General features: G+C 48.2%; 1 protein-coding gene across 1 annotated transcript; it reads right to left on the bottom strand.

Moving 5' to 3' along the window:
* Positions 1-1,403: 1,403 nt before the first annotated feature.
* TSPAN16 (tetraspanin 16) lies at positions 1,404-16,078 on the bottom strand. Its single transcript, XM_044254897.1, is given in 8 exon segments — positions 1,404-1,478; positions 3,866-3,928; positions 5,558-5,647; positions 5,649-5,714; positions 7,832-7,910; positions 9,536-9,621; positions 12,319-12,519; positions 16,010-16,078. Coding segments are annotated over 8 exon segments (729 nt in total).
* Positions 16,079-16,418: the final 340 nt, after the last annotated feature.

The following is a 16,418-nucleotide window of genomic DNA, read 5'->3' on the forward strand; positions in this document are numbered from 1 at the left end:
GCTCCATCCCAGGACCCTGAGACCATGACCTGAGCCGAAGGCAGAGGCTTTAACCCACTGAGCCACCCAGGTGCCCCTAAAATCTTTTTTTAAAAAATAGAAAAAGAAAAAAATTTTAACTATGTATGGTGATGTTCATTAGACTTACTGTGCAATCATTGGGTAATGGCTGTGGTTCAGATCATGTTGGACACCTGAAACAAATATGTTCATGTCAATTCTATCTCTATATAAACAAACAAAATACCAAGAAATCAATGGAAAAAGAAATTTTTGAGCTCATCAGGAAAACTTGATGGTGGCCTGTGTTTCGTGGTAACAAGGAATGGTGGTTAATTCTCTAAGGTGTTGCCTTGGTTCATTCGTGTGACTTACAAACAGCAGACACTTCTTTCAGTTCCATAGGCTGGGAAGTTCAGGATCAAGGTGCCAGCAGATACAGTGTCTGGTGAAGACCAGTGTCCTGGGTCACAGATGGCTGGGTTTTTCTGCAGTGTCCTCAGCAGCAAAGAAGCTCTCTCTGGTATCTCTTTTATAGGTAACCTATATAACCTATATAACCTTTATAACCTATATAACCTTTATATATAACCACTGGTGAGGGCTCAGCCTTCATGACCTAGTCACCTCCCAGAGGCCCCACCTCCCAAGACTATCACACTGGGGATTCATTTTCAACATAGGAATTTGGGGCAGGAGGACACAAACATCTAGTCAAGGCGTGATGATAGTATTGGGGTTGACACAGTTGTATACATTTTTAGAGATCTCTGTGTACTGAAGTATGAGGGGCAAAAGGACATTGTCTGGGATTGGTTTGTAAATACTTCATCAAGGGGAAAAAGGCAATCATGAAACAAACATGTCAGATGCTACGTGATTGTTGAATCTGGGTGATGGGTATATAGGAGTTTCTTTGGGCAAGTTCTTTTGTTTTTGTTTGTGTGTGTGTGAATGCTTTGGGTTTTTTCCACACAAATTTACAAAAACAAGACAATTGCATGAGAAGGGAGGCCGTATCATCCCATTTGGGTACTTAGGGCTAAAACCATTACTAGGGGCATAAAAAATAAAATGAAGGAAAAAGGAGTCAGGAGGGGCACCCGGGTGGCTCAATGGGTTAAGCCTCTGCCTTCAGCTCAGGTCATGATCCCAGGGTCCTGGGATTGAGCCCCGCATCGGGCTCTCTGCTCAGCTGGGAGACTGCTTACCCCCTCTCTCTACCTGCCTCTCTGTCTACTTGTGATCTCTGTCTGTCAAATAGATAAATAAAATCTTAAAAAAAAAAAAAAAGGAGTCCGGATAACAGGGCTTTCCAGAATCTTTTATTACCAATCTTTCTTCCAAAAGCAGTGAGGGACCCAGAGAAATAATAATGAGACAGACTCCAGCAGTCAGGTAAGTCAGGTGTCCCGCCATCCCCCAGCTCTGTCAGCCTCGTTTGATAAATAGCAGTGACGTGGCAGAATTCCTGGCAGCTGAAATGGAAGAAAGAAATATTGAACCAACCCAAAGGACCTCTTGAACCCAAAGCAATTTGGAGAGACTGAGAGGGGGGACTGGAGCATCTTCCTCCAGAAAGTGAAGGGCAGGGTTTTACGGAGAGCCAAAACTCCCCCCACCCCCATAGTCAGGCTAGAGTCACTTTGAACCTGTTTCCACAATCAAACTCAGTCGTCAGCAGACTTTTTTCATTTTCCCTTTGTTTCCCACAGATCTTATCAGCACCCTCCTCTGCCCTGCCCTGGGCCCTGCGAACTACATTTCCCAAAAACCCCTGCCCTTACTTCCGGTTAGGTTTGCCCAATAGTAAACACCTGCAGGAGATGAGCCTGGAGGAAAAGTCGGAGTATTTCTTCCCGGCTGCTTCCTCTCTCCTGTCCGCCCGGAGCTTTTCGAGAGGGCAGCTGCGGGCAGATGAACCCTCTTCCTTGGCTCTTGCTTTCCCCACCTTCAGGCCCAGGAGAAGTAAAATCTCCCTGTGTTGCTAGCCCCTGGGCACCTCACACTTCAGCAAGGAAACCCCTGAAAACTTAAAAGGACCACCTGGGAGCTGCATTCTGTTTCCTGCCTTGACTATTATGACCTCCTTGGGGAAGAGAACCTAGTATAGTTTGCAAACATATATTCAATATAAATTTGTACCATGAAAAAAATACCCATTTTTAAAATAACAGATCAGATGAATCTCAGCCGGCAGTGATCTGCGGAACAACACTATTGCATCTTGCAAATCAATATGGGGGAAGCGCCTGAGTAAAAACAAAACAAAACAAAACAAAAAAAACTTCCTGGGGGCCCAGAGGGATGGAGGCTTTTCTTCTTTTTTTTTTTTTTAAACAAAATAAGAACTTTATTAAGAAAATTCATATATTACACAATTCACCTTTCTAAAGTGTATGGTTAAGTGGTGTAATCCCTTCATCTTTAACGTAACTATTGAGAAGGTAAGATTTATATACGCCGTTTCGCTATTTGTTTTCCATTTGGGTTCTGTCCTTGTTCTATTGCTCACCTCAACTTTCTTTGATGTTAAGTACTTTCTAGTGCAGCGTTTTTATGCCCTTGTTTCTTTTGCTGGATTTTAAAGTTCATTTCTTAGCGGTTGCCCTGGGGACTACAGATGACATCGTAACTGTTCACAATCTAGTTTGGATCAATACTAAATGAATTTCAGTAGCATATCCAAACTCTACTCCTGTATGTCTCTTTTCTCTCCACCCTTCTTTGTGCTATTGTGGTCATATAAGTTACATCTTAATATCAGTCAGTAAACACAGTTTTGTAGGAATTGCCTTGTGCCGATGTCTTTTATTTATTATTTTAAGGATTTTTATATATTCATTTGACAGAGACAGTGACAGAGGGAACACAAGCAGGGGGATCGGGAAAGGGAGAAGCAGGCTTCCCGCTGAGCAGGGAGCCAAACCCGGGGCTTGATCCCAGGACCCCGGGATCACGACCCAACCCAACCCGAAGGCAGACGCTTAACTGGCTGTGCCACCCAGGCGTCCCTATAGTTGTCTTTTAAATGGGGCAGGAAAAGGAAATTCAGTCCTGGGATGGAGCTCGGGAGCTCAGTGTGGATTCTTGGGGTTCTTCCTCTCCCTCTGCCCCTTCCCCTGCTCATGCTCTCTCTCTAACTCTCTCAAAAATAAAAAAATAAAAAAAAACCAAACACTTATCACTACAGTGATATTATACAGTAAATTGCCCAACTGAAAAAAAATCATATTTCTTGTCTTTCGCTGCTGATTAGAATGCCCACGAGGGCAGAGATTTTTGCCTGTGGAGTTCATTGTTGTATCCAGAGTGACTACAACAATGCCTGGTCAAAGGAGGTGCTCAGTAAGGTTTGTGGAGTGAAAAAGTGGATGTTAAAACTCTTCTAATAGCTCTCCACCCTACTCAGAATAAACATCAAACCCCTCTCTGCCCCCTACAAGGTCTTTCATGATCTACCCTATCAGTTCCCTGCCCTCATCTCCCCCGATGCCTCTTCTCACTCACCCTGCCCCAGCTACAGGGGCCTCCCCACTGGTCCGAAATAAGCCAAGCGTATTGCTACCTCATGGCCTTTGCACCAGCTGTTTCCTCCAGCTTCTCCCACATACGCACATGGTTATCCCTCATCTCCTCAGGTCACTGGTCAAATGTCACCTCCTCAGGGAAGTCATCCCTGATTCCCTTCCCGATCGTGTCACCCTGCTTTACTCCCTTCCTAGAAGGAATCTTTTACTGAAACAATCATCCGTCCCCCATGCCCACTTGAATGGCAGAAATCCCCAGGGGCCAGAACAGTGCTTGGCACACAGTAGGTGCTCAGTAAAAGAGCTCAGTGTGTTCCAAAGGTCCTAGACCTTACCTGTATCACTGCTGCCTCCAGTAAGCCCCCACTCCAGCTGAAGCTCTGAGTCTGGGTTATTGTCTAGACCTTGAGGGAACAGCCCTGAGGGTACAAATATCAAAGCGGGCAAGACCTGGCTAAGGGCTTCTGGACTCCCAAGTTCCCATCAGCCCCGCCCCTTGGGCCAATGAAATTCCTTTCAGACTCAGGCTGGAGAAGGGGACAAAGCCACAAGGACCTTGGCTTCTTCTCGCTTGATTGCTTCCCCTATCCCAGCATCTTCCCTGGCCTCCTCGTTCCCTTGCCTCACCCAGAACATACACTTACTCCCCAGTATCTATCTGTTGTGACCTCCAAGTGTAGTGAATAAGAGTATGACCAGATATCCCAAGTTATTGCTAACTGTGTGACCCTGGAGAAGTCACACATCACTCTGTGCCTCAGTTTCCCCAACTGTAAACGGGACCCACTGGATCTCCCACCCAAGAATTTTGTGGGGATCAAGAGAAAAAAATCTAGATGAAGTACATAACAGTGGCCTGAGAGCCAGTATTCAGTAACTGTTAGTTATTTCTGGGTGCTCTTTTTTTTTTTTTAAAGATTTTATTTATTTATTTGAGAGAGACAGGGAGAGAGATCATGAGCGAGGAGAAGGGCAGAGGGAGAAGCAGACTCCCCGTGGAGCTGGGAGCCCGATGCGGGACTCGATCTCGGGACTCCAGGATCATGACCTGAGCCGAAGGCAGTCGTCCAACCAACTGAGCCACCCAGGCGTCCCTCTGGGTGCTCTTTACATATGAACAGAAAGGCTAACATGTATCTAGCACCTTCTCAGCTATTTACATGTGTTTCCTCACTTATTTATCACTCTAACCTCATGAGGTGAGTACTATTCCTTTTTCTGTTTTGTAGGTGAAGAAACAGTTTCAGAGAAATTAAGAGACCAGACACAGTGGGTGGGGCGATGGGGCTTCCCCTTCCCTCCCTGCAGTCACAGACATGCTCCCCTTTCTAGGCCCCTGGCAATTCTTGGTTCTGGAAGCTTGAGTTGCCTTGAGCTTGACCGGGTTCAATGCCCCCTTTACTTAATATGCATTGATTAAGGGTCTCCTGCAAGCTAAGCACTGGGAACCCAGCAATGTACAAAACAGATGTAATTCCTGCCTGGTGGGGCTACCATTTGAGTGGAGAGCACAGGTAATAAAACAGCGATAACACTGTCAGGTGGTGAGTAAATGCTGGGAAACTGTCTGTGCCTCAGTCTCCTCCTCTATAAAATGGGAGAAAAGCACTCCCCACCTGATGATATGCGATGGGGACAGAATTCACCAAGTGAACGTCCAGCCCTGTGGGAGCTAGCACTCTCCCGGAATGATCATTGTTCATCATTACTGCTATATTTTAAGCCCTCTGTAAAGCAGGCAGTGTAGCCCAGAGAATGGACTCAGGCGAAACCCAGCTCCACCAAAGCCACCTAAACCGACACTGAACTGTCCCCTCCCTGAGCCTCAGTTTCCCCATAGGAGACATGAAGATGGGAACACTGAGCCCCCAAGGCTGTGTAGTCAGAATGAAGTGAACACCCAAGGACGGTCGTTCTCTTTCGCTCTTGACCCCTCTCGCTTGGGGTTCTGGAAAATACGCAATTTTTCTAAAAGTCACCAGCCCTTGGGGTCTACCTAGATGACACCCAGCAAAGGCTCGAGTTACCTCCTGGTGGGTGATGTCTGTGGACGCGTTGTGCCCGTCACAGGCTGTGGTCCTGATGGCTTTACCACGGCTCCTGGGGCAGGAGTAACCAATCAGTTGTCATTTCAAAGGAGAAGACGGAAAGATCTGTGTAGTTCTTCTCCCCACGGCACTTCCACTGCAGAGAGGAGGATAATCACTTGAAAACTCCCTTTCAAATATCAAAATAATAAAAAACAATAGAAATCACGGTCACCATGGCTACTGTCTAGAGCAATCATGCTATTCTAGGGTTTGTGCCGAAAGCCTCCCTTACTCGAGCCCATCACGGCTCGGAACCCTTCATGGCTGTCATCTTACTTGGGGTAAAAGCTGAATGCCTCACCACAGCCTCCAAGGCCCGGCACGATCTGCCTGCCCAGTTGCCCCTAGGCCTTCCTCTGCCCCCACCCTCCCTCTTACTCACTCAGTTCCAGTCACACCAGTCCCCTCACTCTGTCCCCAGAGCCCTGAACAGTGCCCAGCACATAGTAGGTGGTCAATAAAGATTAGCAGAAGGGCTGTAAGAATGAATGAAACATGTTTGCCACCATCTCAAGCCTTGGCGGCCAAAACTGGGATGCCAGAAGCCCCCTACACATTGTGGGCTGCCCTCCAAGCCTGCCCATGACCCCACAGCAGTTCCTGCACCCAAAACTCAGAGGTGAAACAATCCTAGAGACAGACAATGCTTTTTCCTTCCAAACTCTCCCTGGCCTCAGGAGCCCCTTCTAAACTACCTGCCCTAGGAGCTTCCAATGACATAGGCAGGCAGGTCCTACTCTTTAAACACCAAGACTCAAGAAGTAAACACCATTGCCTTCCACCCCGGGAGGATGGTTATTTTAAAAAGGGGGGGGGGCACCTGCGTGACTCAGTGGGTTAAGCCTCTGCCTTCGGCTCAGGTCATGGTCTCAGGGTCCTGGAATAGAGCCCCGCATCTGGCTCTCTGCTTGGCAGGGAGCCTGCTTCCCACCTCTCTCTGCCTGCCTCTCTGCCCACTCGAGATCTCTCTGTCAAATAAATGAATGAATAAATATTTTTTTAAAAAACATTTTATTTATTTATTTGACAGGCAGAGATCACAAGTAGGCAGAGAGGCAGGCAGAGAGAGAGAGAGAGAGGAGGAAGCAGGCTCCCCGCCAAGCAGAGAGCCTGATGCGGGGCTCCATCCCAGGACCCCGGGAGAGGCTTTAACCCACTGAGCCACCCAGGTGCCCCCGAATAAATAAATCTTTTTTAAAAAAAAAAAAACCTGCCTTCAGCTCAGGTCATGGTCTCAGGGTCCTGGGATCTACCCCCACCCGCATCAGGCTCTCTGCTTGGCCGGGAGCCTGCTTCCCACCTCCCTCTCTCTGCTTACTTGTGATCTCTGTCTGTCAAATAAATAAATAAAATTTTAAGAGAGAGAGAGAGAATAACAAATGTTGGCAAAGGTGACGAGAAACTAGTACCCTTGTGCATTGTTGATGAGAACGTGAAATGGTTCAGCTGCGGTGGAAAACAGTATGAAAATCCCTGAAAAAAATTAAACAGAGAAATATCAGATGACCCAGCAATTTCATTCCCATATGCATTCCCCAAAGAACTGAACAGAGACTTGAAGAGATAAGCATATGCCCATGTTCGTGCGCAATATTCGCAATAGGTAAAAGGTGGGAATAACTGAAGTGTCCATCGATAGGGGAATGGATGAATCAAATGTGGTATATCTCTGTACAATGGAAGGTGATTCTGCCTTAAAAAGGAAGGAGTTTCAGACCCATGCTTACAACCTGGAGGACATTATGCTCAGTGAGATAAGCCAACCACAAAAGGACAAATATTGCAGGATTCCATTTCCATGAGATCCCCAGCGGAGTGACATTCACAGGGACAGGAAGTAGAATGGTGGGTCGGAGGTGGTGGAGGGTGGTGATGGTCGCATAACCACAAGAATGTACTTGATACCCCTGAACTGGAGTCTTAAAGATGGTTAAGAATGCCAGTTTATGGGCGCCTGGGTGGCTCAGTGGGTTAAGCTGCTGCCTTCGGCTCAGGTCATGATCTCGGGGTCCCGGGATCGAGTCCCACATCGGGCTCTCTGCTCAGCAGGGAGCCTGCTTCCTCCTCTCTCTCTCTCTGCCTGCCTCTCTGCCTACTTGTGATCTCTGTCTGTCAAATAAATAAATAATCTTAAAAAAAAAAAAAAAGAATGCCAGTTTATGTTAGGGGGTCTTGTACCATGATAACACTCGGGATGTGGATGGAGCTCACCTTCTCCATGACCAAGTCCCATTCTGTGGAACAGTCATCTGGCTCATCGTTGTGGGCCCACAAAACAGCAAGGTGCCCCCTGTGGGGAGGTTTCCTGGGGACAGAGCAGGTGGGTGGGGTTCCCCTTCTGCTTTCTTTCTTTTAAGACTTTATTTATTTCAGAGAGAGGGAAAGAGAGAGAATGGGTGGGGGGAGGGGCAGAGCGCGAGGGATCAGCAGACTCCCCAATGTGGGACTCGAACCCAGGACCCTGAGATCATGACCTGAGCCCAAGGCAGATGCTTAACCACTTAACCAACTGAGCCACCCAGGTGCCCTCCCTTCTGCTTTCTTTCACTTCTTTCACAATCCCCGCCCCCAGCTATGAGTCTGCACTGGAGGAGGACAAATTCTGGCCGCCATCACCCCCGGGAGAGGGACATGGGGAAGAGCGTGGGTCTCGAGCTCCGTGCATCTGGTCGTACCCACCACAAACTTGAATCATCTGCTCTTCTGAATCACCCACATGCCGGCTCCGCCCCCCCCCCCCCCCCCCCCACCCCCGCCTTTGGCTGGAACGCAATTAAAGATTTGAAGATCATCTTTAGCAACTGAATCAATCGCTGCACAAAAGGGGCAAATTTCGTGTTCTATTTTTTAAATCAAGGTCTAAATTAAAAAGTTTTCTGGATGAGGTAAATAGTCACATGGGTTCCAAATCCACAAAGCACAGAGGGGTAGACGGCGGAAAGTCTCCCTCCCACCTTTTTCTCCCAGCCAACGAGTTCCTCCCACTCCACTACGGGGACGGTGACTGTTTCCTGTGTCCCCGAAGAGATATTCGATGTGTGTCAAAGCAAAGCGTAGTCTCATTATTCTTCTCCCTGCGTTATCCTATTCTCGTGGTTCCGCGTCTGGCTGTTGTTAGCAAGACTAGCAGTGGTTCCTGGTGCCAGCGGGATTTATCATTTCTGGGCACATGGGTCTGGCTTCCCGCTGCCAGCAGCCAAGGGCTCCCTGTGGCCTCTCAGCCCACGTGTGCCCTCAAGTAACACTGATGGGAGATGAATCAGTATTGCAGCTCACTCGCCAGTCGAGTGGGAAATCAGCCCCCTGTTCAGTGCTGCTCCCAGGTGCCCCCCTCCCCCCACAGGACTGGGCCCAACTGCCTGCAGGGTCGTCCTTTATGGGCAGCGTTCCCTTCCCTTCCTCACCCCCCCCCACCCCAATCCCTCCAGGTCCCTCTTGGGATCCCCTCTCAAATAATCCAAGAACTTAAGTATAAATGAACCACCTTCTACTGATGCTTACAATCTCCTGCCTATCCTGGTATATACGTCCTGCTGGGCCCCAGCGAGCAAATCCTTGGATGATTTCTAGGGATGGGATAGCTGGGTCAAAGCATCCGTGCTTTGTCACTTTGGTGGATTTGGCTCAATAGTCCTCTGTTTCTGACACCTTTCAAAACCGCAGCAGCTTTCACAGCTTTGCCCGTTGCTTCGCCACCAAGCGCCAGGGAGATGGTGAATGAGATTAACTCGGCCCGTCTCCTGGACCCCTTGAGGGGACGGCAGAGGGTTTTGGTTCTTCGCCCCATGTCTGGAGACCCTATCTCCCGCCCCAGGGACCCATGGACCAGGTATCACCCCATGGATGGCTCCTGGAGGGGAGGGGTGGTGCTTCTATCGATTGGATTTCTTTCTAATGTGGGGTGGGAACAGCGGCCAATGTGGAACAATGTGGAATAGGGCAAGGACCACGGCGACAACTATGATTTCAACAATGAGAATAGTAACTGTGGACAGGAGACACTGGAAGACACAGAGGGGCCGGAGGAGGCTGGAAGCCCACTCAGCCAGTGTCCCTGCAGGGGTGGAGACTGTTCCTCCCCCAACCCCAGGCCTTGCGGCCTCTTCTGTTTGTAAGAACTCAGCCCCCGGTGGGGTATGGAGCTGCTTTCTTTCACGGGGCGTTTTCCTGCATGTTGCGCAGGATGCTGGCACCGAGGTGTTCTTGGAGCCACTAGCTGGAGCTCCGTTTCATGTCCTGCATTTTCTGGGCACCAGGGAGACCCTAGGAGGGGACCTCCAGGTCAGTAAAGGCTCTGTGCATTGACAGCCGGTGCCCGTGGTGATACAGGAGGGTCGGTGGAAAGGACAGAATGGAGACAGGAGGAGGGGAGGAGAAGCAGGCGAGAACTCTTACAAATGCGGGAGGAGGGCTCTGTAGGGAAGATGCCCGGTGAGAGAGGTCGGTGGCTGCAGGGTTGGTGGGGAGGCAGGAGGAACTTAAGTTTGCTGGCCTGTGTTTCAGACAAAAATTCACAAGCCCGGTGGAAAACGATGAGAAAGCCAGCCCGCACAGGGGATGTCTTGAAGTCACCCATCAAGAACCCGCTGCTCAGTCTGGGCCTCAGTTTCCCTGTAGATACAGTGTGAGCATGGGACCAGCTCAAGGGGCATCAGTAAGTTCTGGAGATCATCTGGAGGCCAGATGGGGGCAAAGCAGGTCAGCTCCTGGCTCTCCTTTCATTTAGTTGATTATGATTATTAAAATCTGTTTGCGGATTGAGGCTCTGAGTTGCCAGACCATCCCATGGCTGGGCTTATCTAGTCCTGATAAGGAAAGGCAGGACCACTCCGTGGATACACACACAGCGACGCCAGGGCCCGCAAGGACAAACATGGATGCAGGGCTTAGCAGCTGTGGGACCCCCGACCAGTGGTTCATGTAATAGATTGTGGGGATTGGGTGGCTCAGTGGGTTAAAGCCTCTGCCTTCGGCTCGGGTCATGATCCCAGGGTCCTGGGATCGAGCCCCACATCAGTCTCTCTTTCTCTGCTTGCCTCTCTGCCTACTTGTGATCTCTGTCTGTCAAATAAATAAATAAAATCTTAAAAAAAAATAGATTGTGGGGATTAATATTAATATTACTACCTCCCGGGGCGCCTGGGTGGCTCAGTGGGTTAAGCCGCTGCCTTCGGCTCAGGTCATGATCTCAGGGTCCTGGGATCGAGCCCCGCATCGGGCTCTCTGCTCAGCAGGGAGCCTGCTTCCCTCTCTCTCTCTCTCTCTCTCTCTGCCTGCCTCTCCATCTACTTGTGATTTCTCTCTGTAAAATAAATAAATAAAATCTTAAAAAAAAAAAAAAAAAATATTACTACCTCCCTGTCTCTAGGTGACCAAGGTGGCTGGATAGATATCCAGGAGTCCATATGGCCTACAGGTTTCATCTTCAGAATCTGTCCCTAATCTGCCCACTTCTCCCCGGCTTCACAGCCTCACTCGGCCCAGCCCCCACGGTCTCCCACCTAGACCAGCACAGTCCCTCCACCCTGGTCTCTCGGTGGGGCCCTCATCCCCCACACGCTGTTCCCCCGATGACCACCAGAGGGCGCCTGCGAGCCCCCCGAGTCCCGGCGCGTCCCCCCTGTGCTCAGAATCTTCTGTAGCTCCCAACACCATAAAAAACAATTTTGCTTTTCTGAGTGAGATCTCAGAGACTTTGGAGGGACAGGTGTAAAGGGTAAAATCGATCAGATTCTCTGGTGGGCTGGACGTAGGGGGTGAGGACTCTTTGATTCCTCCAAGCTAAACTATGGATAAAATAGCGTCCACATCTTACTGAAAATGAAATGGAATTTTCAGGCACAGGAACTGTCCGATAAATATTTGCTGAGTGGAGTAATTAAGAAAGAAAACGAGATGATATAGCTTCAGGGAGAAGGAGGGTGGGGGCAGGGTGCTTTTAACAGTGAAGGTTGTTTATGCTCTGAAAGGTGACCGCACTAAGGATCTCCCTGAAACCCCAAATTGAAATAACGAGAGTTTTGCAGCAACACAGTAAAGAAGGAAAACAAAAAATGCTGGAGACAAATTATCCTACCTAAGGTGGGATAATCCACTCAGACAAAGTTCTAAGGGAAATGGGAATGGGGAAGCTGGGAGCTGGCCTTTGGGGAGTTAGCCAAGGCTACATGTGAGAATAAGCAAGATGCATAAAATCGGCAACATGCTGTCTGCTTGCTCATGCTCCAAACTTTCATATCTCGTGTACTTGAACGTGTGCTAACACAGACACGATGATAGCAACGGTGTTGTGTTAGTGGGGACACATACACATGAGACGATGGAACAGAGCAGTGTGCCCAGGAAAGACCCAAGGATAATGGAAATTAGTGTAGGCAGGAGAGGACTGACCCCTACCTCACACCACACACACATAAGCAAACTTCCAAAAGCCAAAGAGCTCAAAGTGAGAAATCAAGACTTCCAATTATGGGAAGAAAACCTGGGAGACTATAATATTATGGCCTGGGGTAGGGGAGGAGTTCTAAGCGAGATATATCATGAAGGAAAAGATGGATGGATCTGATGCCATCCTATGAGACACCACAAGCACTGAAAAATAGGGGAGGCTGATGGCAGGGGGTTGTAATAAGTGCAAGGAAGAATTCACCTGCGGGTGGGGTGGGAGTTTGGGGGGGATGGGTGCAGATCCAACTTACAAACAAGAGAGTGCCCCTATTTTCTCTGGTTGCTCCATACCACCCAACAAAGCCGAGAAGCACCGTGAGGCAGCCCACTGCTGGGCACAGACAGTCAGTGTTAAGGAGATATGCAGAGGATAGCCCAAGGACCCTTGCCAGGACAGCCTCTCTGAATTTGACATAGATGCCCAGGCCATCTATGAGGATCAAACCAGACATCTTTAGGACAGAAATCAGACAGGAAAATATAGTCTGTTAGTTGTATACAAATAGAACTCTCCCAGGGTGTGCGGGGTGGGGGGGTGGGGAGAGCAAAGGCCAATAAAATCAGCAAAAACATTAAAAAATGTTAATACCCAGAGTTAGTGAGGACGTGGAGAGACATTCTTATATACTGTTGCCGGAAAACAAGATTTTTAAGGGGGAGGGCATGCGGGAGGACACTTTGCAATTCATATTTAAAATCTAAAGATTTTACAATAAAACACTTTACTTAGAAATTATATTTGTAGATATTCAGTGTAATATCTGATATCCTCATAGACACATATATACATACCTCAACATTAGAATGCTCAGGGATGAAACTAGCTGAAGCAATCAATAATACAGATTGGGGAGGTAAATCATGGCACAGCCATGCAATGGGACTCTAGACACTTATTTCTTTCTTTTTTTTTTTTTTTTAGATTTTATTTATTTATTTGACAGAGAGAAATCACAAGTAGATGGAGAGGCAGGCAGAGAGAGAGGAGGAAGCAGGCTCCCTGCCGAGCAGAGAGCCCGATGCGGGACTCAATCCCAGGACCCTGAGATCATGACCTGAGCCGAAGGCAGCGGCTTAACCCACTGAGCCACCCAGGCGCCCCTAGACACTTATTTCAAATGATGCTCCAGGACAAGGGTTGGCCATCTGTGTGTGTGTGCGTGTGTGTGTGCGCGTGCGCGCCCACACGCGTGTGCACATGCACGCAAAAAGCCCCAGATCTTGTGAGTTTTGGATGCCATAAGGCCTCTGTTGAAACAACTCAGCTCTGTCAGTGTAGCTTAAAGACAGCCATGCACAATTCATAAACAAATACATTTCATTTACAAATAAATAATATCCATCTATCCATTTATCTCTCTATTTACAAGGCTGTAGTTGTCTGACCCTTATTGTCAGAGGAGGATGTTTACCAATATGGCAGTCATGCTCTTTGGGATTTATGCAACTGAGCTGAAAACTAATGTTTGCACAAAAGCCTGCGCATGGAAGTTTCCAGAAGCTTTATTCATCATTGCCAAAACTGGAAAGCAACCAAGACAGCCTTCAGCAGGTGAATGGATAAACTGGTACATTCAATGGACTATTAGCACTAAAAAGAAATGAGCCATCAAGCCATGAAAATATATGAAGGAAACTCACAATCATATTGCTGAATGAGAGAAGCCCATCTGAAAAGCTTACGCGGTATACGATCCCAAGTATATGTCATTCTGGAAAAGGCAGAACTATGGAGACAGTAGAGGACCAGTGGTCACCAGGGGTGAGTGGGGAGGTAGGGAAGACGGGGGGGGGGGGGTGCGGGGGGAGCACAGAGCACCCTTATATGGTGAACTACTCCATGAATACTAAAATGGTGGATTCATTGTCAAAAGCCATGGAATGTACAACGCCAAGAGTGAACCCTAATGAAAACTATGCATTCTGGGTGATGATAATGCCCATGGAAGTTCATCGATTGAATTGTAGCAAATTTACTGCTCTGGGGGGAGTGTCGCTGATGGGGGAGGCTGTGCATGTGTGGAACAGGGATATATGGGAAATCTCAGTACCTTCTGCTCAATTGTGCCATGACCCTAAAACTGCCCTAAAAAATAAAATCTATCCAGGGGCGCCTGGGTGGCTCAGTGGGTTAAAGCCTCTGCCTTTGGCTCAGGTCATGATCCCAGTGTCCTGGGATCGAGCCCTGGGTTGGGCTCTCTGCTCAGCGGGGAGCCTGCTTCCTCCTCTCTCTCTGCCTGCCTCTCTGCCTAATTGTGATCTCTGTCAAATAAATAAATAAAATCTTAAAAATAAATAAATAAAATCTATCCAAAAGGAGGGGAAGTTAAATTTTTCTCAAGGGAAAAAGTGGATCGTAAAGCAATAGCTTTCCTGTGTTCATTTTGCTGTTTTTAAAAGGTATATAGAAAAATCTGGAAGGGTATGAAAGTGGTGATGGTATTTATTCAGCACTGTTCCCATGATAGGCATAAGCTCTTTAAATGTTCTATCTCATTTAATTCCCATGAAAATGTTACAACACCAGTAACTAGATGAGGAGTGATATTTAATAGCCTCCTTTTTCCTGGTGACCTTTCCTTAATGCCATTCTGCTATCAAAACAATTGCCTTTTTTTTTTTAAAGATTTATTTTAGGGGCACCTAGGTGGCTTAGTTGGTTTAGCATCTGCCCTTGGCTCAGGTCATGGTCTTGGGGTCCTGGGATTGAGCTCCACATCAGACTCCTGGCTCAGTGGGGAGCCTGCTTCGCCCCTCCCTCGGCCCCTCCCCCACTCTGCTCCAGTGATCTAATAAACAAATAATTAACAAGTAAACAAATAAAATAAAAATCTAATAAACAAATAAAATCTTAAAAAAGGAAAAAGATTTATTTCGAGAGAGGGGAGGGGCAAAGGAAGAGATTTGTTTTTTGTTAAAGATTTTATTTACTTATTTGAGAGCGAGAGGGGGCATGAGCATGGGGAAGGGCAGAGGGAGAAGCAGACTCCCCATTGATCTGATGAGGGACTAGATCTCAGGACCTTGGGATCACAGCCTGAGCCGAAGGCAGACGTTTACCAACTGAGCCACCCAGGCACCCAAGAGTCTTTTTTTTTTCTTTTAAGGATTTATTTATTTGAGAAAGTGAGAGAAAGTACATATGAGTGGGGGAGGGCCAGAGGGGGAGAGAGAGAATTCCAACCAGGCTCTGTGCTGAGCCCATGGTGGGGGGGGGCGGGCTTGATCTCACCACCTGGAGATCACGACCTGAGCCTAAATCCAGAGTTGGCTGCTTAACTGACTGTGCCACCCAGGCACCCCAAAACAAATCCTTATTAACAATGAACATTTGGGGTTGCTTTTATAGTAAGAAAAAAAAGGTGTTTTGAAAAACTTAAAGGACCCCCCAAAATAACCGCTACCTCTTTCTTTTTTTTTTAAGATTTTATTTACTTATTTGACAGAGAGAGAACACAAGCAGGAGGAGTGGGAGAGGGAGAAGCAGGCTTCCCGCCAAGCAGGGTGCTCGATGGCGAAACTCAATCCTAGGACCCTGGAATCATGACCTGAGCTGCGGGCAGACACTTAACAACTGAGCCATCCAAGTGCCTAACACTCACCCTCTCTTGTCCTTCCCAAACAACTTAGTGTTCTACAAGATTTGACCTAGAATCAAGCTCTTCTTCAGCCACCAATCCCAGCCCCAACCTCCTCCCCTTCTGCCCAGCCCCCACCATCACACACCTCTGTGCTTGATTTTACTGACTCTGGGTGAACAGAGCCTACACCTGTTCCCAGTGTGTCCTGCTCCTCGTCAGTCTGCCCTACATCTTTCCTGCTTCCCTGGGGACCACCGATCTGGATGCCAGTGAATTTGGATCAACTTATTTCTGTCTTTGAGGGAGCCAGTTATGGAGGAAGGGCTGCAAAGCCCCAGGGCCTGGGTGGTGACATACTTACAACTCTGAAGTCATTGAAGAAAGATAACAGTCTCTTCAGGGAAGAATACAGAGTGTGCATTTCATCCATGTTGGCCAGACTGGGGGTTCCAGACGTTCAGATCAGCATCTTCCTGAATAAACCTCAGGGCTCCTGTTTCCCCTGATGGTATAGGTCTAGGATCAGGGGCACCAAGGCTGACTTGTCCCTCTCTCTCCTGGCTGTCCGATCGTCTGCCAGCAAGGTGCCCCAGCAGCCACCCCTCCGCAGTCATAAGCCTCTATCACGTCACAATTGGATGCCAGAGCGAGGCTCCCCGTGTCCGGGAAGCAGATACCCTGAGCTACCCCTGCCGGTTCCTCATTCTCCAAACAGGCTTCACCTGGGGTGGAGAAAAGGCATGATGGGCTGCCCTGGTACCCCCCAGATG

Source organism: Neovison vison, chromosome 6, assembly GCF_020171115.1.
Source record: "Neovison vison isolate M4711 chromosome 6, ASM_NN_V1, whole genome shotgun sequence".
NCBI lineage: Eukaryota > Metazoa > Chordata > Mammalia > Carnivora > Mustelidae > Neogale > Neogale vison.